A 25,125-nucleotide genomic window follows, 5' to 3' on the forward strand; every position below is an offset into this window, starting at 1 on the left:
CAATTGATTTCTGTACATTGATTTTGTATCCTGCAACTTTGCTAAACTCATGTATCAGTTCTAGCAGACTTTTGGTGGAGTCTATCGGATTTTCCATGTATAATATCATGTCATCTGCAAAAAGTGAAAGCTTAACTTTAACTTTGCCAATTTTGATGCCTTTGATTTCCTTTTGTTGTCTGATTGCTGATGCTAGCACTTCCAACACTATGTTAAACAACAGCGGTGAGAGTGGACGTCCCTGTTGTGTTCCTGATCTCAGGGAAAAAGCTCTCAGTTTTTCCCCATTGAGGGTGATGTTAGCTGTGGGCTTTTCATAAATGGCTTTTATGATGTTTAAGTATGTTCCTTCTATCCCAACTTTCTCAAGGGTTTTTAATAAGAAAGGGTGCTGAATTTTGTCAAAGGCCTTTTCTGCATCAATTGACAAGATCATATGGTTCTTATCTTTTCTTTTATTAATGTGATGTATCACGTTGATTGATTTGCGAATGTTGAACCAGCCCTGCATCCCAGGAATGAATCCCACTTGATCATGGTGAATAATTCTTTTTATATGCTGTTGCATTCGATTTGCTAGTATCTTATTGAGAATTTTTGCATCCATATTCATCAGGGATATTGGCCTGTAGCTCTCTTTTTTTACTGGGTCTCTGTCTGGTTTAGGAATCAAAGTAATACTGGCTTCATAGAATGAGTCTGGAAGTTTTCCTTCCCTTTCTATTTTTTGGAATAGCTTGAGAAGGATAGGTATTATCTCTGCTTTATACATCTGGTAGAACTCCCCTGGGAAGCCATCTGGTCCTGGACTCTTATTTGTTGGGAGATTTTTGATGACTGATTCAATTTCTTTGCTGGTTATGGGTCTGTTCAAGCTTTCTATTTCCTCCTGATTGAGTTTTGGAAGTGTGTGGGTGTTTAGGAATTTGTCCCATTTCTTCCAGGTTGTCCAGTTTGTTGGCATATAATTTTTCATAGTATTCGCTGATAATTGCTTGTGTCTCTGAGGGATTGGTTGTAATAATTCCATTTTCTTTCATGATTTTATCTATTTAGGTCATCTCCCATTTCTTTTTGAGAAGCCTGGCTAGAGGGTTATCCATTTTGTTTATTTTTTCAAAAAACCAACTCTTGGTTTCATTGATATGCTCTACAGTTTTTTTAGATTCTATATTGTTTATTTCTGTCTGATCTTTCTTATTTCTCTTCTTCTCCTGGGTTTAGGCTGCCTTTGCTGTTCTGCGTCTATTTCCTTTAGGTGTGCTGTTAAATTTTGTATTTGGGATTTTTCTTGTTTCTTGAGATAGGCCTGGATTGCAATGTATTTTCCTCTCAGGACTGCCTTCGCTGCGTCCCAAAGCTTTTGGATTGTTGTATTTTCATTTTCGTTTGTTTCCATATATTTTTTAATTTCTTCTCTAATTGCCTGGTTGACCCACTCATTCTTTAGTAGGGTGTTCTTTAACCTCCATGCTTTTGGAGGTTTTCCAGACTTTTTCCTGTGGTTGATTTCAAGCTTCATAGCATTGTGGTCTGAAAGTATGCATGGTATGATTTCAATTCTTGTATACTTATGAAGGGCTGTTTTGTGACCCAGTATGTGATCTATCTTGGAGAATGTTCCATGTGCACTCGAGAAGAAAGTATATTCTGTTGCTTTGGGATGCAGAGTTCTAAATATATCTGTCAAGTCCATCTGATCCAATGTATCATTCAGGACCCTTGTTTCTTTATTGACCGTGTGTCCAGATGATCTATCCATTTCTGTGAGTGGAGTGTTAAAGTCCCCTGCAATTACCACATTCTTATCAATAAGGTTGCTTATGTTTGTGAGTAATTGTTTTATATATTTGGGGGCTCCTGTATTTGGCACATAGACATTTATAATTGTTCGCTCTTCCTGATGGATAGACCCTGTAATTATTCTATAATGCCCTTCTTCATCTCTTGTTACAGCCTTTATTTTAAAGTCTAGTTTGTCTGATATAAGTATGGCTACTCCAGCTTTCTTTTGACTTCCAGTGGCATGATAAATATTTCTCCATCCCCTCACTCTCAATCTGAAGGTGTCCTCAGGTCTAAAATGAGTCTCTTGTAGACAGCAAATACATGGGTCTTGTTTTTTTTATCCATTCTGATACCCTATGTCTTTTGGTTGGCGCATTTAGTCCATTTACATTCAGTGTTATTATAAAAAGATATGGGTTTAAAGTCATTGTGATGTCCATAGGTTTCATGCTTGTAGCGATGTCTCTGGTACTTTGTGTCACAGGATTCCCCTTAGGATCTCTTGTAGGGCTGGTTTAATGGTGATGAATTCCTTCATTTTTTGTTTGTGTGGGAAGACCTTTATCTCTCCTTCTATTCTAAATGACAGACTTGCTGGATAAAGGATTCTCGGCTGCGTATTTTTTCTCTTAATCACATTGAAGATCTCCTGCCATTCCTTTCTGGCCTGCCAAGTTTCAGTAGAGAGATCAGTCATGAGTCTTATAGGTCTCCCTTTATATGTTAGAGCACGTTTATCTTTAGTTGCTTTCAGAAGTTTCTCTTTATCCTTGTATTTTGCCACTTTCACTGTGATATGTCATGCAGAAGATCGATTTGAGTTACCTCTGAAGGGAGTTCTCTGTGCCTCTTGGATTTCAATGCCTTTTTCCTTCCCCAGATCAGGGAAGTTCTCAGCTATGATTTCTTCAAGTATACCTTCAGCACCTTTCCCTCTCTTCCTCCTCTGGAATACCAATTATGCGTATATTATTTCTCTTTAGTGCATCACTTAGTTCTCTAATTTTCCCCTTATACTCCTGGATTCTTCTATCTCTCTTTTTCTCAGCTTCTTCTTTTTCCATAATTTTATCTTCTAGTTCACCTATTCTCTCCTCTGCTTCTTCAATCCGAGCTGTGGTTGTCTCCATTTTATTTTGCAGCTCATTGATAGCATTTTTTAGCTCCTCCTGGCTGTTCCTTAGTCCCTGGATCTCTGTTAGCAAAAGATATTTGTTGTCCTTTATACTGTTTTCAAGCCCAGCGATTAATTTTATGACTATTTTTCTAAATTCACTTTCTGTTATATTGTTTAAATTGTTTTTGATCAGTTCGTTAGCTGTTGTTATTTCCTGGACGTTTTTTGAGGGGAATTCTTCTGTTTCGTCATTTTGAATAGTCCCTGGTGTGGTGCAGAACTGAAGGGCACTTCTCCTGTGCTGTCTTGAATAACTTGCGTTGGTGGGTGGGGCAGAAGTCAGACACTATGTCTGCCCCCAGCCCACTGCTGGGGCCACAGTCAGACTGGTGTGTGCCTTCTCTTCCCCTCTCCTAGGGGCGAGATTCACTGTGGGGTGGCATGGCCCATCTGGGCTACTTGCACACTGTCAGACTTGTGGTGCTGGGGATCTGGCGTATTAGCTGGGGTGGACTGGCAAGGTACGCAGGGGCAGGAAGTGTAGGCTCAGCTCACTTTTCCTTCAGAGATCTGCTTCGGCAGGGCCCTGTGGCACCAGGAGGGAGTCAGATCCGGTGGAGGGATGGATCCACAGAAGCACAGAGTTGGGTGTTTGCGTGGTGCAAGCAAGTTCCCTTGCAGGAAATGGTTCCCTTTGGGATTTTGGCTGGGGGATGGGTGAGGGAGATGGAGCTGGTGAGCGCCTTTGTTCCCAGCCAAGCTGAGCTCTGTTGTCCAGAGCTCAACAACTCTCCCTCCTGTTGTCCTCCAGCCCTCCTGTTCTCCGAGCAGAGCTGTTAGCTTATAACCTTCCAGATGTCAAGTCCTGCTTGCTGTCAGAACACCCTCCATCCGGCCCCTCGGCTTTTGCAAGCCAGACTTGGGGGCTCTGCTTGGCCGGCAGGCCGCCCCTCCATCCCGGCTCCCTCCCACCAGTCCGTGTAGTGCGCACCCCCTCTCTGCCCTTCCTACCCTCTTCTGTGGGCCTCTTGTCTGTGCTTGGCTCTGGAGACTCTGTTCTGCTGCTAGTCTTCTGGAGGTTTTCTGGGTTATTTAGGCAGGTGTAGGTGGAATCTAAGTGATCAGCAGGATGTGCGGTGAGCCCAGTGTCCTCGTACACCGCCATCTTCCTAAAATCATGTCAAGACTTTCATATCACTACAATACCATTGTACATGTCCTCTTTTATAAAATTTTATACAATTATATAAAATTTTAAATTGAGGTCCATACTTTGCAGAGCATAACTATATAGCTGGATCGTTTCCTGCTCAACCTTTTCTGTTAGTAAGTGGACCTGAATAAAACTCTTTGTAAACTGTATGGAGTGCCCTGCTTTGTTATTTAGCCTCAATGTCTTTTAGTTTGGGAGATACTTTACAGTCACTTCACCTTCCAACAATTGTCAAGCCAACCAGGAGGAAACCACACTGGGTAAATGAGCCATGCTGGGAGGAAAGCCTTTGGTCTGTGGGAAATTCCAACGTTGCTCTCCACCCTCATGTTTGGAGACTTGGCCAAGTGTTTTGAGTGTTTCAGATAGGTGTGTGGGTATGAGGGCATCCTGAAAAGTGCCCGCACTCTTGTTAGATACCTTATACAAAACAGTGAGGAAGGGAAAATGGAGAAGAAAAAGTGAGCGAGTTATTGTAAGTGGTAGGTTGACCATTGCTCTGTGTGTTATGAATGCCACAAAAAAGGTATCACAAGTAAGGACAAAATTGGGATAGGCTAGGAAAATGTTGTCTTTAGAAAGAGATATAAAAGCTGCATGTTCCTCCAATACAGACATTACATACAAAATAATTCAATGGTAGGAGAAATGCTTGGAAAATATAGCATGTAAGATGACAATGATGTGGGCACAGATTACCACTACTAAAGTGAGAACTATTATATCTCAAGACAATTAGGACCTTATTACGTGGGATCCTTCAGAAAATGATTCTGATGGAGGAGGAAAAATTAACAAGGTGACCTTTGATTGAAATGAAGAACGAGACCTCTCATGAGCCTCGGGATGACTGCAAGAAAATTCTTACTAGTCAGAAACTATGATGAAATATTGTGCCACTCAATTAGTCAGACTAATGAGCTGCTATTAGCAAAAGTGTCAAGAAGGGGCGGCATTCAGGGACTCCTGGGTGACTCAGTCAGTAAGCATCCAACTCTGGATTTTGGCTCAGGTCATGATCCCATGGTTCATGAGATAGACCCTCATGTCAGCCTCTGTGCTGAGAGTGCAGAGCCTGTTTGGGATTCTCTCTCTACCTTTCTTTGTGTCCCTCCCCCACACATGCTTGCTCTCTCTCTCTCAAAAATAAATATATAAACATTAAAATAAAAAAAAAAAAGAAAGGAATGTGCCTTCAGCTGTTTTAGGATGGAATGTTCTGAGCATATATTTTAAATCCATCTGTTCCAGTATGCCATTCAAAGCCATTGTGTCCTTGTTGACTTTCTGTGTAGATGATCTGTCCATTGATGTAAGTGGGTTGTTTATGCCCCCTAATATTATTGTGTTATTAGCAATTAGTTCCTTTATGTTTACTATTATTTTTGTTTCAAATGGGTGCTCTAATCCTGAGTGCATAAGTATATACAATTGTTAGATATTCTTGTTGGAATGTCCCTTTTATAATTATATCGTTCCCTTTGTTGTCTCTTTTCACATTCTTTGTTTTAAAGTCTAGTTTCTTTGACTGTATCAAAATCATACAAGTACAGGAGCACCTGGGTGGGTCAGTCAGTTAATTAACTCTTGGTTATGGCTCAGATCATGATCTTATAGCAGAGTTCAAGCCCCATCCGTGCTGGCAGCATGGAGCCTGCTTAGGATTCTCTCTCTGCCTCTCCTGCACTTGTGCTTTCTCTTTCTCTCTCAATATATAAACAAAATTAAGAAAATTTTAAAAAATAACTAGAAAAAACAGACAAGGACATTTCAAGAAAATAAAACTATAGGCCAATTTCCCTGATAAGTATAGATGCAAAAGAAAAAAAAAAAAGAAAGAAAAGAAAAGAATGTGCATTCTGCTGCTTTAGGATGGAATCTTCTGAGTGTTTGTTTTAAGTCCATCTGGTCCAGTGTGTCATTCGAAGCCATCGTGTACATGTTGATTTTCTGTTTAAATGATCTGTTCATTGATATCAGTTGGTTGTTAATGCCCCCTAGTATAATTGTATTGACTACATAAAACTAAAAAGATTTTGTATGGCAAGTAATCAATGAAATGAAAGAATGACCTACAAAATGGGAGAAAATATTTGCATATCATGTTATCTGATAAAATGTTAATATCCATAATATGTACAAAATTCATACAACTCAAAAGCAAAAAAAATCCACTTGCAAAATGGACAGTGGAATTAATAGACACATTGCTAAATCAAATATTAACAAAACTTTCAACAGTGAATTAAAATAATCATGTACCATGATCAAGGGGATTTATTCCAGGGATGCAAGGATGATTCAACATCATCAAACCAATCAGTGTGATACATCACAGTAACACAAGTATGTAAATCATATGATTATTTAAATAGACGCAGAAAAATATAATTGACAAAATTCGACATCCATTCATGATAAGAAGTCAATATATTTGGTATAGAAGGAAGATTCCTGTAAGTAATAAAGGTTACATATTACAAGGCTAAAGCTAACATCATATTCACCACTCTCACCACTTTCATTCAACATGACCTGGCAATCTTACACAAATTAGTAAAGAAAAAGTAAAGGTATTTAAATCTGAAAGGAAACAAACTTTCACTATTTGCAAATAACATGACATTATTATAGAAAACTCTAAAGATTATACAAATATTAGTAGAACTAATAATTAAATTCAGTGTAACTGCAGCACACAATATGTGAAGTTTTATTGTGTTTCTATACCATAACAATCACCTGTCAGAGAGGGAAATTAATAAAACAATTTCACAATTGCATCAACAAGAATAGAATATCTAGGAATAAATTTAACCAAGGACCTGAAAGACTTCCAGACTGAAACTACGACATTGATATAAGAAGTTAAATCAAACACGAATAAAAGTTATTCTGTATTCATGGATTGTAAGTATTATTATTGTTAAAATGTCCATGCTACCCAAAACAATCTATAGTTTTAAGGCAATTATTTTGCCTTAAATATGCTATGAAATTTATGGTCAAATTTCCTTTCATAGCGTATTTCTGGGATCTTTTTGGAGATGCTGACCATTTTTATAACTTTGATATTGAGGGGAAAAGATTCTACTTTTATACAGCTGTCCTAAATGTCATCATAAATGCAAATAAAATTTTACATGTACAAAATTATTTGGGCATTTATTCATAACAACCATAAACTAGAAATAATCTCTTTATAAGTGTTGGTTAGGGACTATAGATATATCAATAGCCTTTGATATATGTATAGACTTCCATATTATATAGTAAAATATATATTTTTAAGAAATTGTATTGACTTACATATGACATTGAAATATCTGAGCACATGTTGGGGAAATGTAATAATAAACATAAAAGTAATTTGTTAATCAGGTAATGAATCCAATGTTCAGAATTTATGTTACTATGTTTAGAGGAATTAATAGTCTCCTTTCAAATCACATAAAATATATTTTAATTAAATTTATTAAATAATTTGTCAGTATAGAGTGGTAGGTTCAGTGTTATTGTTAACAATTTTCCCCTCAATATCAATGTTATAAAAATGACCAGCATCTCCAAATAAAATCCCAGAAATCCACTATCAAAAGAAACATACTAATTATTAATTTGGTGCAAATTAACTCACAAAATCATACTAGTTCTAGATTTGTGTTGTAATGTAGTCATTCATCTGTACTCAACAGAACTAATCACATTGTGTGTTAGGTTGGTTAAATCTTTGGTTTGTGTTTACTTGAACTTAGAGTCATCAAATTTTACTATGGATCACAGACAAGAATTACACACACAGAATTCTATTTCATTCAGCATTTACAAAGCAAAGAAAATATTTAGTAAAAGGAAGATGAAGCTGAACACATACCTGGGAAAAAAGCATTCCAGCCAGGGGAAGCATCAAGGACAAGGTATATTTGCCATCTGAACCCTGGGAACACTACATTTGAGTGGGATAATTCAAACACGAGAAGCACCAACGGTGAAAAACAATGGAGAACATTGTGTATATAAACCACAATTTCTTTATCCACTCATCAGTTGATGGACATTTAGGCTCTTTCCATAATTTGGCTATTGTTGAAAGAATGAAATATGGCCCTTTGTAGCAACGTGGAAGGAACTGGAGAGTGTTATGCTAAGTGAAATAAGCCATAGAGAGAAAGACAGATACCATATGTTTTCACTCTTATGTGGATCCTGAGAAACTTAACAGAAACCCATGGGGGAGGGGAAGGGAAAAAAAAAAGAGAGGTTAGAGTAGGAGAGAATCAAAGCATAAGAGACTCTTAAAAAATGAGAACAAACTGAGGGCTGATAGGGGGTGGGAGGGAGGGGAAGGTGGGTGATGGGTATTGAAGAGGGCATCTTTTGGGATGAGCACTGGTGTTGTATGAAAACCAATTTGACCATAAATTTCATATATTAAAAAAAAAACAATGGAGAACACAGGGTTTGGCTTATCCTTATGTGACTCAAGGAGACATTAGTGTTGGTTCTACCCTTACTTAGCTCTAAGTCTCTAAGTCTAGAATGAACTGAAGGAAGGAGAGGGAGAAAGGCAGTACACAATGTCTCTACTATGACAAAATCAGAATGACAGGTGATAAGGGGTGCAACTCTGATTGGTAATATTGTAATTTGTAAGAAGTGCTCAGTTCCTAGATATACTTTTCAAAAAGTGAGAAAATTATTGTTGAGTTATTTAATATGGCTGAAAGAGAGAGCACACGAATCCAAATTACACCAAGTAACACCCAGAACTACTGGAAGAATACAGTGAACATAAAGCAGAAAAAATTGAGTGCAACATCAGGAAAGCCTAAAATTTTAAATTAAATAATTGTAAATTGAATATATAATGATCAAAAGGTGTTATATATTTCCAAATAAACATGAAAACTCAGTATTTTGCTTAAATATTCTCTCCCTAAATCTGGTTTAAAAATGCTCAAGAAAAAATGCTTTTAAGTTATTACATTAAAATGACAGAGAAGTGAAAGAATATATATATTATTCTATAATATAATATATTATATTATATTTATAAGTATAATATATCATAAATTATATTATATTATTATATAATTATAATATATCATAATATATTAATATTATACATTATATACATACATACATAACATAAATATATATATCCTAAATAGAAAGATAGATAGATAGATAGATAGATAGATAGATATAGATTAAAATAAAGCATTGTTATACATGTTATACACACATACACATATAAATATATAACAAGCTTAAGCCATCTTCATCCACTGGAGGGAGGTTAAATAGGCAAGGGTAACACTTGGGCTCAGATTCAGTGGTCCTTATTTCTATACCAAGATTATCACAAAAAATGTAGAAGTATTATGTTTTTTGTAAGTAGTAAGGTTATCTGAGTGGGAAGAGAGGTAGATTATAAAGTAGTTTGAGAGGAATTCATAATTGAGTAGATTTAAGAAAAAGTAAATTTATTTTTGAACAGAAAAAGAAAAGACCAAAAAAGGAAAAAAAAGTAGAAATAAAGAAAAAAATAAAAATGATACAAATACAATAAATAACAGGAATAAAAAAAATGATTGAGGAATGAGAAAAGAACAAAAGAAGAAACGAAAAAGAAGAGATTTAAGAGATGTGTTCGATATCATTTCAATGTTGGGTAATTTTAAATTTATTTATAACAAAATAAAGCGTTCCTATTGAAATTCTGTTTTGAACCAGGTCTTTCAGATGAATGCTGTCATCATCATCTTTAGATATTCTTAATTCTTGAATGAACAGTAACCACAGCAATTTTACTACTCCTTTGATGGATTTCCTCTGATACCCACCAAAAAAATATTTAACTAGCATAACCAAAAAGATTCTCTAAGTTCAAATTTTAAGATTTATGCAAATAACTTGAGAAAACAAAAAAGAATTTTTTCAATGCTCAACGAGTACAAACTTGCCATTTAGTAAGTAAACCTGGATACTTACGAATAATTTAAAAAATATGAAACCTCATTTTTACTTTAAATATGAACTATATTCCTAGAATAAAAGTAAAGGGTGCCATATTTTGTGACTACCCTGAAAAGATTATGTGATCATAATGCGCTTATGAATACTATGATAAATACAAATCATTTAGAATGTTACCCTAGTAAAATACTGTGATATACAATCAAAACAGGAAAGAACCATTTAATTAAAAATTTTCAACACCCTAGACCACTACATAAGACAGTTAAATTTTACCCTGGTACCCTGTTAGGCAACAAATTACGGAGTTTTTTTGGACCTGCAAAGGGAAATGGAGGCATCTCTTTGGAAACAATTATTGTCAATAAAATTATTCATTTTAATGAAATTTTACGTATTTAAATTTAAAAGGTATCCTGAACAGTTTCCCAGATATCAGTTTGCCCAAGGCCATTTGCACATCCCAGTTTCTGAGGCTGTAGATGACAGGATTCATGATGGGGGGTAACACAGTGTAAAGCACTGATATCAACACTTTCACTGAAGATGAAGATTTAAAATTTTTAGCTAAATATGTGATACTTCCAGAAAGGATAAACAGTGTCACCACGGTGAGGTGGGGCAGGCAGGTGGAAAGACATTTCCCTCTCCCATTTGCAGATGGGATTCTTAGAACGGTAGAAAAAATGTGAACATAGGATACAATCAATAAAATAAAACATATAAACCCAAAACAACAACTACCAATTATAAATGCATATTCTAGAGTTTTCTGTCCAGAACAAGCAAGTGTGAGCAGTGATGGGACATCACAAAAGAATTGGTGCACTATGTTGGAACCACAGAAACGAACAGAAAATGTTCCTGCAGCATGAATGGATCCATAGACACACCCACTAAACCATGATGCTGTCACCATCTGCACACAGGCACCTCTATTCATGATTGTCTCATAGTGCAGAGGACAGCAGATGGCAGCATAGCGGTCATAGGACATCACTAGGAGAAGGGCGTACTCTGTGCCAGCAAGAAAAATAACAAGGAAAACTTGTGAGGCACATCCTATGAAAGAGATGGAATGGCTGTTGGTCAAAGAGTTCATGACAGATTTGGGGACAGTAACAGAAATGTAACAGATATCAATCAAAGACAAATTCTTTAGGAAAAAAAAACATGGGGGATTGAAGATGCTGGTCAATGGTGGTGAGGGTGAAAGTGAGGAGGTTCCCCATTAGTGCTGCTAGGTAAACCAGGAAGAGGAATGCAGCATAAAGTCTCTGTAGCACCTGATCATCAGAGAATCCCATGAGCAAGAATCTTGTTATGTTGGTCATGGTGGCTTATTTCTCAGCCACGCTAATTCTTATCTGCAGAAATAAAGATGACACTGATAACTAGTCCTTTCAGATATTGTCATATCATCTTTACTTGACCTTTGGCAATGTTTGGTTCTGAGTGAGGTGTAGCTCATCAGAATACCAGCATAGAGATACACAGCATACAGCAATAGCCCCCTACCATCCATATTGAGATATTTACACAGAGGTCAATGAGCACATAGCCCCCTACCATCCATATTGAGATATTTACTCAGAGGTCAATGAAATATGGTTGGCTTTAAGGACAATTTAAAGAGGCAGAAAATCCAGTAAAGTTCTGAGTGTTGGCTAGTAGAACAAATACATATATATATATATATATATATATATAGCCTTAGGAGTCTAACAGAGAGTCATAAATCCTTTCAGACAAATCTCTCTAGGACGTAGCTAACATACTTCACAGGTGCAGCTGAAAAAAACAAAAATAAAGTTACCTTCTATGATGACTCCTTCTAGAGATCATTGGCCAAATACTGCTCTTGACCAAAAAATAAATAAAATAAAAATATAAGGGTGTCTGGATGACTCAGTCTGTTAGGCGTCCAACTTCAGCTCAGGTCATGATCTCATGGTTCATGTGTTGGAGCCCTGTATTGGGCTCTGTGCTGACAGCTCAGAACCTGGAGCCTGCTGTGGCTTCTATGTCTCCCTCACTTTCCTTAATAATGAGTCAAGGCTACTTCTATAATCTGTTGTCTCCTTGATTCTAACTTTCATTTAAGCAAAACATAGGTGGTCTAGGAATACAGAGACAACAAGTTCGATAATTGGAACATTCTCCATTCCCCTTAGTTCTTGAAACAGAATGGTGAACAATATCCTCACCAATTATTACAGGTGATATACATAGCAACGTTAAAATTCCTTCTTCCTGAGGACACAGGAAAAAAAAAACCTTGAGCAAATTTACCCCTAAAAGTATGTACTTTTTTCTTTCTTACCATTCATTAAATGTAACAGTTCAGTATAAAGTGAGAAGAGCCAAGTAAGTACTTTGAGATGTGGCACATATTTCTGTTCCATCCCTTAATTCTGTGTTCTCATATGTGTGAAAGAAATATTTTGTCTTAGGTATCTTCTCTGAGAAGATACTTTCATTCATAATAGCTGCTTTTTCCACAATCAGCCATGCTTGATTATCTCTACAATTCATGTGTAATTGCTGAGGTGCAAGCTTTATTTCAGTCTCCAACATTGTTCAAGTTTAATAATCTTATGACTTTCACATGAGATTGTAGTTGCATAAATGGAATGGGAATTAATTAGAAGAAATTACCAAGTTTTTGACTGTAGTGAGCATCCCGTGAGGAACCAGAAGGCAACCTTAAAACCCAGACCTATGACAACTCAGGAAGACAATTTATTTGCTTCTTGCAATTTTCCACGCTAAGCATATTACAACAAGTCTACAAATAGTTTCAGGATGTGCCTTTCTATATATTGATGTGTTATGAAATGAAGATTTTAATGGAAAGAGAACATTTGAATTCAAGAATTGAAATTTTGATTGAGGACCATACATTAAGTCATGGATGCTATTTTGCTTTATTTCCTTCTAGTTCTATGGTTTGGTTTTTTTTGTTTGTTTGTTTTTTGTTTTTCATTTTTAACACGGGTATACATGCAAATGTTATCCATGTAAAATACCAAGCAATGTAGGAAACCATAATTAAAGTGAAACTTATCTCACTCCCACTTGTCTTCCTAGGGACCATAGGAGGTGCAAGATTTGGAATGTGAATCCAATACACATCCTGTGACTTTGCATACATAATCATAAAAATGCAACATCTGATATTCACCATGCATAATTTAGAAAATTACATTTTACGCACAACAATATTTCACATGGCTTCCTGTTTTATGTAATAGCATACTATTAAATATTATGGATATTCAATATTTTGGCAAGTTTATTTTCACCATCATATGTAACTTTATGATTAACATTATTTTATATACTTTGCCTGTGGATGTACGTACATGATTCTTTGACTAAGTCTCTTGAAAGGTAATTAGTATATATATGATATGGTCATATCAATTTTTAATAGATTCTACTAAACTGTTTCTTAAAATGTTTTTGAGTGTCAATTCTTACCACATGTTCAAGCATTTTGCATTAAACAGTATATCAGACTATTTCACATTTTATTTATATTTATGCATTAATTTTTTTAGAGAAGGAATGAGAGAGCATGCAAGTTTGAGAGAGGGGCAGAGGGACAGAGGGAGAGAATCCCAAGCAGGTTCCATGCTCACTGCAGAGCCCAATGCAAGACTTAATCCCATGACCCTGGGATCATGACTTGAGGAGAAATCAAGATCCAGACACTCAACTGACTGAGCCACCCAGGGGCACGCAGACTATGTAATATTTTAATTACCATTTTTTAAAAATGTTTATTTATTTTTGACAGAGAGAGAGAGAAAGAGAGAGAGAGAGAGAGAGAGAGAGAGAGAGACAGAGCATTAGTGGGGGAGGGGCAGAGACAGAGGGAGACAAAGAATCCTAAGCAGACTCCATGCTCTGAGCTGTCAGCACAGAGCCCAATGTGGGGCTCAAACTCACAGACCACAAGATCATGACCTGAGCCAAAGTCAGATGATCAACCCACTGAGCCACCCAGGCACACTTTAATTACCATTTTCAATTTGTTAATATACATAAACAAAAATTTACTGTTTTAACCATTTTTAATATACAGGTAAGTGGTATTAAGTAAATTTACTATGTTGTGCAACAATCACTACCCCCCACCTCTAGAACTTTCATATTCCTCAACTAAAACTGTATACCCATTAAAAATAATAACTACCATGGGGTTTTTGATTTGCATTTCCTGATGATTAGTAATGTTGAGTAAATCTTTATGTATCTGTTGTCCATCAATACTACTTCTTTGGCCTAAAGTCTATTCACTGATTCTGTCCATTGAAAAAACAATAATGTTAATTTATTCTTGAGAGAAGGAGAGAGAGAGAGAGAGACACGGACAGAGACAAAGACAGAGCATGAGCGAGGGAGGGGCAGAGAGGGAGACACAGAATTCAAAGAAGGCTCCAGACTCTGAGCTGTCAACAGAGAGCCAACATGGGCCTCAAACTCACAGACCACAAGATCATGACCTGAGCTGAAGTTGGATGTCCAACCAACTGAGACACCCAGGTGCCCCTATTCTGTCCAACTTTTAATTGGATTCTTGGTGTTGAGTTATTTAAGTTCTCTCTATATTTTGAATCATTTTCCTTAATGGATATGATTCTGCCATTTGCAACAACATGGATGGACCTAGCAGGTGTTGCTCTAAATGAAGTAAGTCAGACTGATAAAAACGAATACCATATAATTTAACTCATATATAGATCTAAATAAACAAACAAAAAGAAGAATCAGATCTATAATACAGAGAACAAACTAATGGTTGCCAGAGGGGATGTGAAGAGGGGAATGGGAAAAATTAGTTAAGGGGAATGGGAAATACAGGCTTCCAGTTATGAAATGAATAGGTCATAGGAATAAAAGGCACAACATGGGAAATAAGTCAATGATATTGTAATAGATTTGTATGGTGGCAGATGGTAGCTGCACTCGTGGTGAGCATAGCATAACTTACAAACTTGTAAAATCACTATGTTGTATACCTGAAACTAAAGTAATATTGTGTATCAAGTATATTAAAATAAAAATAATAAAATAAATACCTCCCCATTAACTCTTTCTCCACATATGACAACTACTGTTGCAATTTCTGTCTCTAAGAATTTGATTATTCTAAGTACCTCATATAAGCAAATCATACATTGTTCATACTTTATCTCATTATAATGAAATAATGACAAAAACTTGTGGTTTTGTGTTGCATTTCTCTAATAATTAAATAACTTACTATGTGCTTATAGGTCATCAGTATATCCTCTTTATGGGAATTTCTATACAAGTCTTTGCCCATGTTTTAATGAGATTGTTTTTATTCTTGTTTTTCAGCTGTAGGAGTAATATATGTGTTCTGATATCAATCCTTATCAGAAATATAATTTGTACATAGTTGATACTATTGTTCATTGCAAAATATATATATATATATATATATATATATATATATACATACATATTTTATTTCTATGAAGTCCTACTTGTCTAGTCTTTATTTTGTTGTCTGTGCTTTGTCATAACCAATAAATCATTTCCAAATCAGTTGTCACGAAACTATACCGATGTTTTCTTCTAAGAGTTTTATAACTTAAGTTTTATTTTTAGCTATTTTATGTTTTTGCTTTAATTTTACATTATTTTTTGAGGTTAGTGTAAGGTTGGGATCTAAAATATTATTTTGCATATAGATATTCATTTTGCAGATTTAGTTAGCCAAAGATGCTCTCATTTACCTTCTAGAAGCTATGTTTTTGTGACCAGTCAAGACACACCAAAATTACCCAAATTGCATGCAGTGTATACATTATATTTAGACTCACTATCTTTTCTTTCTTTCTTTCTTTCTTTCTTTCTTTCTTTCTCTTTCTTTCTTTCTTTCTTTTCTTCCTTTTTCTTTTTTTTTTTATCAGCTGTAGCTGGATTTTCTTAACAGCCTAAAGTTCAATTTCTCTTTTTGAGCTTGAAACTCCTAAAGCACTCTTGTAAAATTTGGTCTAATTAGTATTGTTTTTACCTATTCACACATTCTCTATCATTCAGTTATTAAGTAAAACAAACAAACAAACAAACAAATGAGCAAAAGTCTCATTTGTAACTGTTTTAAAATTTCTATAATTTAAATAATAATAATATATATTTCCCAACACCAGTTTTTTTAAAATACTGTCTTTTTTCCTTTGAAGATTCTTTCCTGCTTGGTTGAACATTAGTTGACCAGATAGTTGTGGGTCTGTTTCTGGGTTTTCTATTCTGTCCCACAGAACTATGTGTCTGTTTTTGTGCCAGTAGCATACTGTCTTCATGACTACAGCTTAGTAATATAACTTGAAGTACAGCATTGAGATGCCTCAGGCTTTTCTTATTTTTTAAAATTGTTTAGCAAAAAAAAAAAAATGAAGCTAGACCACTTTGTTACACTATACACAAAAGTAAATTCAAAATGGATGAAAGAACTAAATGTGAAACAGGAAATCATCAAAATCCTAGGGAACATAGGCAGTAACCTTTTTGACATCAACTGTAGCAACTTCTTACTACATATGTCTCCTGAGACAGGAGAAATAAAAGCAAAAACAAACTATTAGGATTTCATCAAGATAAAAAGCACAGTGAAGGAAAGAATCAACAAAACTAGAAACCAATCTTCAGAATGGAAAAAAAAATATTTACAAATAACTTATCTGATAAAGAGTTAGTATCCAAAATCTATGAAGAACTTATCAAACTCAACACCCCCCCCCAAAAAAAACACCCGAATAATCCAGTTAGAAATGAGCAAAAGACATGCATAGACATTTTCCCAAAGAAGACAAGGGGATGGCTAACAGCTACAAGAGATATTCGATATAACTCATCATCAGGGAAATGCAAATTAAAACTACAATGAGATATCACCTCACCCCTGTCAGAATGGATACAATTAACAACACAGGAAATAACAGATATTGATAAGGATGTCTACAAATAGGAGACTCTTTACACTGTTGGTGGGAAACTAAACTGGTTCAGCCACTCTGGAAATCAGTATGGAAGTTCCTCAAAAATAGAAAAATAGAATTACCCTATCACCAGCAATTGAGAGATATTTACCCAAAGTATACAAAAATACTGATTTGAAAGAAAACATGCACGCCGATGTTTAACAACATTATTAACAATTGCCAAATTATGGAATGAGTCCAAATGTCCATCGACCGGTGAATGGGGAAAGAAGATGTGGTATTATATTATTATATTATATTATATTATATTATATTATATTATATTATATTATATATATTATAATATTAAATATATATATATATACTATGAAATATTAGTCATCAAAAAGAATGAAATTTTGCCATTCGCAATGGCATGGATGGAGCTAGAGAGTATTATGCTAAGTTAAGTTAGTCAGAGAAAGACAAATACCATAGGACTTCACTCATATGTGGAATTTAAGAAATGTAATAGATGAACACGGAAGAAACAAAAGAGCAAGGCAAACAAAGAAACAGACTCTTAAATACAGAGAACAAACCGAGGAGTGCTGGAGGGGAGATTCACAGAGGGAAGAGTTAAATGGGTGATGAGTATTAAGAAGAGTACTCATTTTGTGGCACCTTGGTGACTTAGTGAAACTTCTGACTTCAGCTCAGGTCATGATCTTGAGGTTTCCAAATTAAAGCACTGTGTCAGACTCTGTGCTGACAGCTCAGAGCCTGGAGTCTCCTTCAGATTCTGTGTCTCCCTCTCTCTCTGCCCACCCCCCATTTGCACTCTGTGTCTTTCTCTCCCTCTCTCAAAAACAAATAAATATTTAAAAAATAAATAAATAAAATAACATTTGACTATAGATAATTTTGGGTTTTGTTATTTAGAAAATATGACATCTGTAAAGAATAGAAGCTTTATTTTCTCTTTTCCAATTAAATAAACTTTAATATCATTTCCCTGTCAATTTCAATGATTATAAACTCTGTCATATTAAATACTGAGCACATGGATGGTTCTCAACCTTATTTGCTCCAGTTATAAGGGTAATTATCTAATAATTCCTTATTTTATTGGTAGTTTTATATATTTATATGATCATGCACTGAATTCAATCATAAATATTTTAGGTTTAAAAAAATTGCAACATTCTAAACAGTGAATAAATATATAGTATACAGGGTATAATTTGAATATATATATATATAAAGCATACAGTATGAATGCGTATATTGCATATATATGATATACATATATGCATATATATCATATATATGCATATATAATCCTATAATAATAAATAGGAAAATAAATACACATAAATAAAACATTTATTTAGCAAAAAATTATGTGCTGAATCAACTGATACTCAGTGGTATGCAATTTATAATAAGAATGTAATGTAATTTTTTTCTAGTCTTGACATTTACAAAAAATAAAAGGTGATTTCAAATTATCTATGGCTAGAGATACAGGATAAAGGAAAACACTTGTCACTTGGTAGTAGAAATTCACACACATTTTTTGAATTAATTTAATAGAATCTAATTTAGATTGAAATGGTTAAGAGAAAGGAAGATGGTGGAGGAATAGGAAGACACCAGAGTTGCCTCATCCCATGAATTCAACTAGGTAAAAATACGTAAATACTTCAATAATCAACCTGAAGACTGACAGAAGAAACTCCACAATTAAAGGTAAATAGGAAGCCATATTGAAGAAGATAGGAAGTGCAGAGATGTGGTTTAGGAGACAAATGGATCCTGAGACCATGGTGGGGAGGTACCTGTAGTCAGAAAAGAGAGAGAGATGGTCTACCACACAGGAGAACTCACACAGGGCCACAAATCCCCCTAGAAATTGGCTGGAAAAGTGACAGGGGTCGAATTTTGTGAGACTTAAAACCAGCAGAGCTTAAAGCCTGGTGTTGCAGAAGTCAGCAAGTTTGCCTGGGGGAGAACCAGTAGGCATAGGGCTGCTCTTAGAGAGGACTCAGGGCAAACAGCCTGTACATACACAGTATGGAAATAATAATCTAAACAGCACTTGGGGCACAGGGCGGGGATGATATTTGGTCATCTCAGAGCATGTCCCAGACAAGTAACATTTATGAAGATATTCCTCCAGAAAACAAACAAACAAACAAACAAACAAACAAAACTGGCAGGTACAATTTCTCTCTCCCCAACCCTTCAGTGTAAGCAAAGGGTTATCTGCAGGAACCAGTGCAATGCCAGCCCTTGCTACCTCACTTGCTTACACCCAGCCTCCACCCTCTACTGCTCTGGCAGAACTGCCCTTGCTAGTCACACTTGCTTCAGTCTCAGCATGGTGAGCTCCCTCCCATAGAAGACAAGAATGAGCCCCTGCCAAAACTTTTTCATGATCCAAGAGTTTTGCAGGGCCTCACTTCTGGCAAAGGTGGTGAAAGGTCATATTTCACAAGCAGACCAGAGCATACGTAGTTAAAACTCACCCCATTCAGGCCAGGGACAAAATATCACCCACAACAGGCAAAGAGAGCCTTTGCAGATCCTCTGACCTCAAAAAAATAAAGTGACCAGAACACACAGCAGAGTACACATAGCACACATTGGAGATGTTACATGAAACATGAATGAGATGCTGGGGAACAGAGGACACTATGTGGCAGATCACTAAGGACATCTTTTTCATAAGGCCATTACCCTCAAGAACAGCAGTTGTGGCTAACTTCCCTAGCACACAGAAACAGATGCAAACACTTAGACGTAAAGAGAAGATAGAGAAATTTTCTTAAATCAAAGAACAGGACAAGGCCAAGCCCAGAGATCAAAGTGAAGCATATATAAGTAGCATATTTGATAGAGAATTTAAAGTAGTGACCATAAAGATACTTGCTGGACCTGAGAAAAAAAGGAGAAGGCATCAGTGAGACCCTTAACACAAAGATGAAGAATAACATAAAAGAAATAAAATATTCAAATACAAAATGAGAAACACACTTGATAGAATGAACACCAGGCTGGAAGAAGCAGAAGGATGAAGTAGTGACCTAAGGGCTAGAGTAAAGGAAGGTAATCAAACTGAACAAAGGAGAGAAATAATTATGCACAATGAGAATAGACTTGGGGAACTCAGTGACTCCATCAAACATAATAGTATTTGTATTATAGGGATCCCAGAAGAAGAAGAAAGAGGAAAAGAGGGGCAAAAAAAATGTATTTGAAAAATAATAGCTGAAAACTTGCCTAATTTGGGGAAGGAATTAGATAGCTAGATCCAAGGCACACAGAGTCTCAGACGAAATCAACAAAAGCAGATCTACACCAAGACAAATTGTAATTAAGATGGCAAAATGTAATGATAAAGAAGAAAATATATATCAGCAAAACAAAAGAAGACAGGAATATAGTAGGGGAAAACCCATAAGGTTATTAATAGATTTTTCAGCAGAAAATTTGCAAGCTGGAAGGGAGTGGCATGATATATTTAAAGTGCTGAATGGTAAAAATTTGAAGCCAAGAATTCTCTATCCAGAATAGAAAGAGAGATAGTTCCCAGACAAACAAAAACTAAAGGAGTTCATGACCACTAACCCACTCCTGCAAGAAATGATAAAGGAGACTCTTTGGGAGGAAAGGAAAGACCAAAAATACAGCATAAAAGTAGGAAACACAAAAGCAGTAAAAATAAGTATTTCTGTAAAATAAATCAGGCAAGGAACGAAAACAATAAAAGGATGTAATAATATGACACCACATACCAAAAACGTTTGCAGGAGAGGAATAAAGAACAGGTTGAAACTTAAACAGCCATCAAATTACTATAGAGTGCTATATGCAGAATATGTTATATGCAAACCTAATGGTAATGACAAATCAAAAACCAATAATAGATATGCAAAGAATAAAGAGAAACAAAACCCAAATATATGGTCAAAGAAATCCAGCAAACCATGAAAGACAGAAAAAAAATGATCAGAAAAAAACACAAAACAAGTAATAAAAGTCAATGTATACATATCTATCAGTAATTCCCTGGAATGTGAGTTAAAAAAAACAAAAACAAAAACAAAAAAAGCCAAAACAAGACCCATCTATATGTTGCCTAAAAGAGAGCAATTTCAGACTTAAAGTCATATGAAAAATTAAAGTGAGAGGATGTAGAATTATTTATTGTGAAAATGAATGTCAAAAGAAAGACAAAGTCACAATACATATTTCAGAAAAAAATAGGTTTTTTTGATGAAATAAATTTTAAAACAATGACTGTAAAAAGAGACAGCGAAAGACATTTTATAATAAAGGAAACAATCCAGCAAGAGGATAGTAAATGTTTATGCACCCAGCAAGGGAGTACTCCAATACATGAAACTGTTTATAACAAACAGAGGAACTAATCAAAAGAAATACAATAACACAAGGGGACTTTACTGCCTACTTACATCTAGAACATCTAGAACAGAAAAATCTAATTTTAAAGTCAAGAAGGAAACAATACCTTTGAAGTACACACTGGAAAATGGATTTAACAGACATATTCAGAAAAGTGTATCCTAAAAAAGCAAAATATACATTTTTCCAAGTTCATAAGAAATAGTCTCCAGAATATATCACATATTGGCCTACAAAACAAACCTCAGCAAACTTAAGAGGATTGAAATCATATCATGCAAATTTTCTGAACATAATACTATAAAACTAGAAGTCAACCACAAGGAAAAAGCTGGAAAGACCACAAATCCATAGAAGTTAAATAGCAGGCTGCAAAACAATGAATGGATCAGCCAGATAAATCAAAGAAGAAATAAAAAGTACATGGAAATATGTAAAAATGAAAACACAATGTCCCCAAACCTCTGTATGAGGAAAAAAAAGTGGTTCCATGGGGAAAGTTTATAGCAATACAGGCCTATATCAAGTGACAGAAAAATCTCACATAAACAACCTAACCTTACTCTCAAAGGACCTAGGGAAAAAAGAGAGAGACACAGAGAGAGAGAGAGAGAGAGAGAGAGAGAGAGAGATAGGGAGAGAGATCAATGAAACCAGGAGCTAATTCTTTGAAAAAGTCTATAAAATTTATAAACATCTAGCCAGACTTATCCAGGAAAAAAGAGATAGGACCAAAATCAATAAAATCACAAATGTGAGAGAAGAAATAACCAACACACAGATATACAGTGAAAAGAGAATATTATGAAAACATATATGCCAACAAATTTGCCAACTGAGAAGAAACAAATACTTTCCTAGAAACATATAAACCGCCAAAACTGAAGCAGGGAGAAATATAAAAATGGAACAGACTGAAAACTACCAAAGAAATTAAGGCAGTAATCAAAAATCTCCCCAGAAACAAAAGTTCAGGACCAGGTGGTTTCAGAGGTGATTATTACCAAACATTTAAATAAGAGTTAGTACCTATTATTCTAAAAATATTCCAATATTTTTCGGAAAGAAGCAAGAAAAGTCTCAAATACACGACCTAACATTACACCTAAAGGAGGAAAAAAAGGAACAGTAAATGAAGCCTACAGCCAGTGGAAGGGAAATAATAAAGATTAGAGCAGAAATAAATGCTACACAAACAAACAAACAGAACAGATCAAGGAACTAAAAGCTGGTTCTTTGAAAGTATTAATAAAATTGATAAACCCAAAGCCACACTTACCAGAAAGATAAAGGAAAGGATCAAAGTAAATAAAAGCACAAATGAAAGAGGAGAGAACACAACTAACACCACAGAAATATAGTTATAAGAGAATTCTATGAAAAAAAAAAACATATGCCAACAAATGAGACAGTCTGGAAGAAATGGACAAATTTCTAGAAACTCACAAACTATCAAAACTGAAACAGAAAGAAATAGAAAATGTGAGCAGACCCGTAGGAAGAAAAGAAATTGAATCAGTTATCAAAAACCTCCCACAAAACAACAATCCTAGGCCAAATGGCTTCCAAAGGGAATTCTACCAAACATTTAAAGAAGAGTTAATACTTATTCTTCTCTAACTCTTTAAATAAATAGAAATAGAAGAAAAACATCTAAACCCATTATCTGAGGCCAGCATTACCTTGATTCCAAAACAAGACAAATACTCCACAAAAAAAAAAAAAAAAAAAGAAAATTACAGGCCAATATCTCTGATGAAAATGGATATAAAAATTCTCAGTAAAATACTAGTAAATTGAATCCAACAGTACATTAAAGATATGTTCACCACAATCAAGTGGGACTTATTCCTGGGCTGCATGGATGGATCAATATTTGCAAATCAACCAATGTGAAATAACATATTAATAAAAGAAAGTTATTTGGTATAATTTCAGTCTTGCTAAATTTTTAAGAAATTTATTGTGGCCTAACATATTATCTATGTGGGTGAATATTCCATGTGGGCTTGAGAAAAATCTTTATTTTCCTACTGTTGGACAAAATAACAGGTACATGTTTATATGTCTATTTGGCCTAAAGTATAGCTCCAGTCCATTTTTAAAATGTATTTCCTACATGGATGATCTATCCATTATTGAAAGTGAATATTGAAGTCCCTTACTATTTTTGTATTTCTATTTCTTTCTTCAGATATGTTAATATTTCCTTTGTATATGTATTGTGCTTCTATAATGGGTGCACATGTATTTACTATTGTTATACCTTCTTGATACACTGTCCTGTTTATATAATGACTTTCCTTATCTATGTTACAATATTTGTCCTAAAGCCTATTTTGTTTAATATAAACATGGTTACCCTATTCACTTTTGATTTTCATTTGCATAGAATAACTATTGCCATTTCCTCCTTTCTAGCCTGTGTACTTTTAATGCTGAGGTTAAGTCTTGTAGGCATGATAAAGTTGTGTCTTCTAGTTTAAAATCAATTTAGCTACTCTGTCTTTTGATTGGAGTATTTAATGTATTTACATTTAAAGAGACTGAGAATAAACTGATGAGTTTATTCAAAAACTGAGAATAAACTGATGGTTGATGGGGGGTGGGAGGAAGGGGAAAGTGGGTGATGGGCATTGAGGAGGGCACCAGTTGGGATGAGCACTGGGTGTTGACAATACTGGCTGTCAGCACTGGGTTTTGACAATTTGACAATAAAGTTCATATTTAAAAAAAAGAAACCAACTTGACAATACATTTCATAAAAAAATAAAATAAATAAAATAAACACACAACTTAAAAATAAAAAAAATAATTATATTAAATGCTGAATTATTATCATCTTATTATTTTTTGGCTGATTTTTATTTTACTTATCACTTTGTTTCACATATGTTGTCTTTGTAATTTAATGATTTTTGTGGTGTTATAATTTAATTTCCTTCTGTTTATCATTTGTTCATCTACTGTACATTGTGTGTGTGTGTGTGTGTGTGTGTGTGTGTGTGTCTACTGTGTGTTTACTATAGGCTTTATCTAAAACATAGTTATAACAATCTATATTAACTGATAAATTCGATCATATACCAACATTTTATTTCTTTAATTCCCCTTTCACATCGTTTGTTTTGATATTGAAATATATATTGTTTTTTTAATATATGAAATTTATTGTCAAATTTGTTTCCATACAACACCCAGTGCTTATTCCAAAAGGTGCCCTCCTCAATACCCATCACCCACCCTCCCCTCCCTCCCACCCCCCATCAACCCTCAGTTTGTTCTCAGTTTTTAACAGTCTCTTATGCTTTGGCTCTCTCCCACTCTAACCTCTTTTTTTTTTTTTTTCTTCCCCTCCCCCATGGGTTTCTGTTAAGTTTCTCAGGATCCACATAAGAGTGAAACCATATGGTATCTGTCTTTCTCTGTATGGCTTATTTCACTTAGCATCACACTTTCCAGTTCCATCCACGTTGCTACAAAAGGCCATATTTCGTTCTTTCTCATTGCCACGTACTACTCCATTGTGTATATAAACCACAATTTCTTTATCCATTCATCAGTTGATGGACATTTAGGCTCTTTCCACAATTTGGCTATTGTTGAGAGTGCTGCTATAAACATCGGGGTACAAGTGC

At 35.1% G+C, this 25,125-nt stretch overlaps 1 protein-coding gene across 1 annotated transcript; it reads right to left on the reverse strand.

Moving 5' to 3' along the window:
• Positions 1-4,349: 4,349 nt before the first annotated feature.
• Positions 4,350-11,431, reverse strand: LOC122229731 (olfactory receptor 14A16-like). The gene is given in 3 exon segments (XM_042955155.1): positions 4,350-4,538; positions 10,492-11,268; positions 11,270-11,431. Coding segments are annotated over 3 exon segments (1,128 nt in total).
• Positions 11,432-25,125: the final 13,694 nt, after the last annotated feature.

The sequence above is a fragment of the Panthera leo genome, chromosome A1 (genome assembly GCF_018350215.1).
Source record: "Panthera leo isolate Ple1 chromosome A1, P.leo_Ple1_pat1.1, whole genome shotgun sequence".
Classification (NCBI taxonomy): Eukaryota; Metazoa; Chordata; class Mammalia; order Carnivora; family Felidae; genus Panthera; species Panthera leo.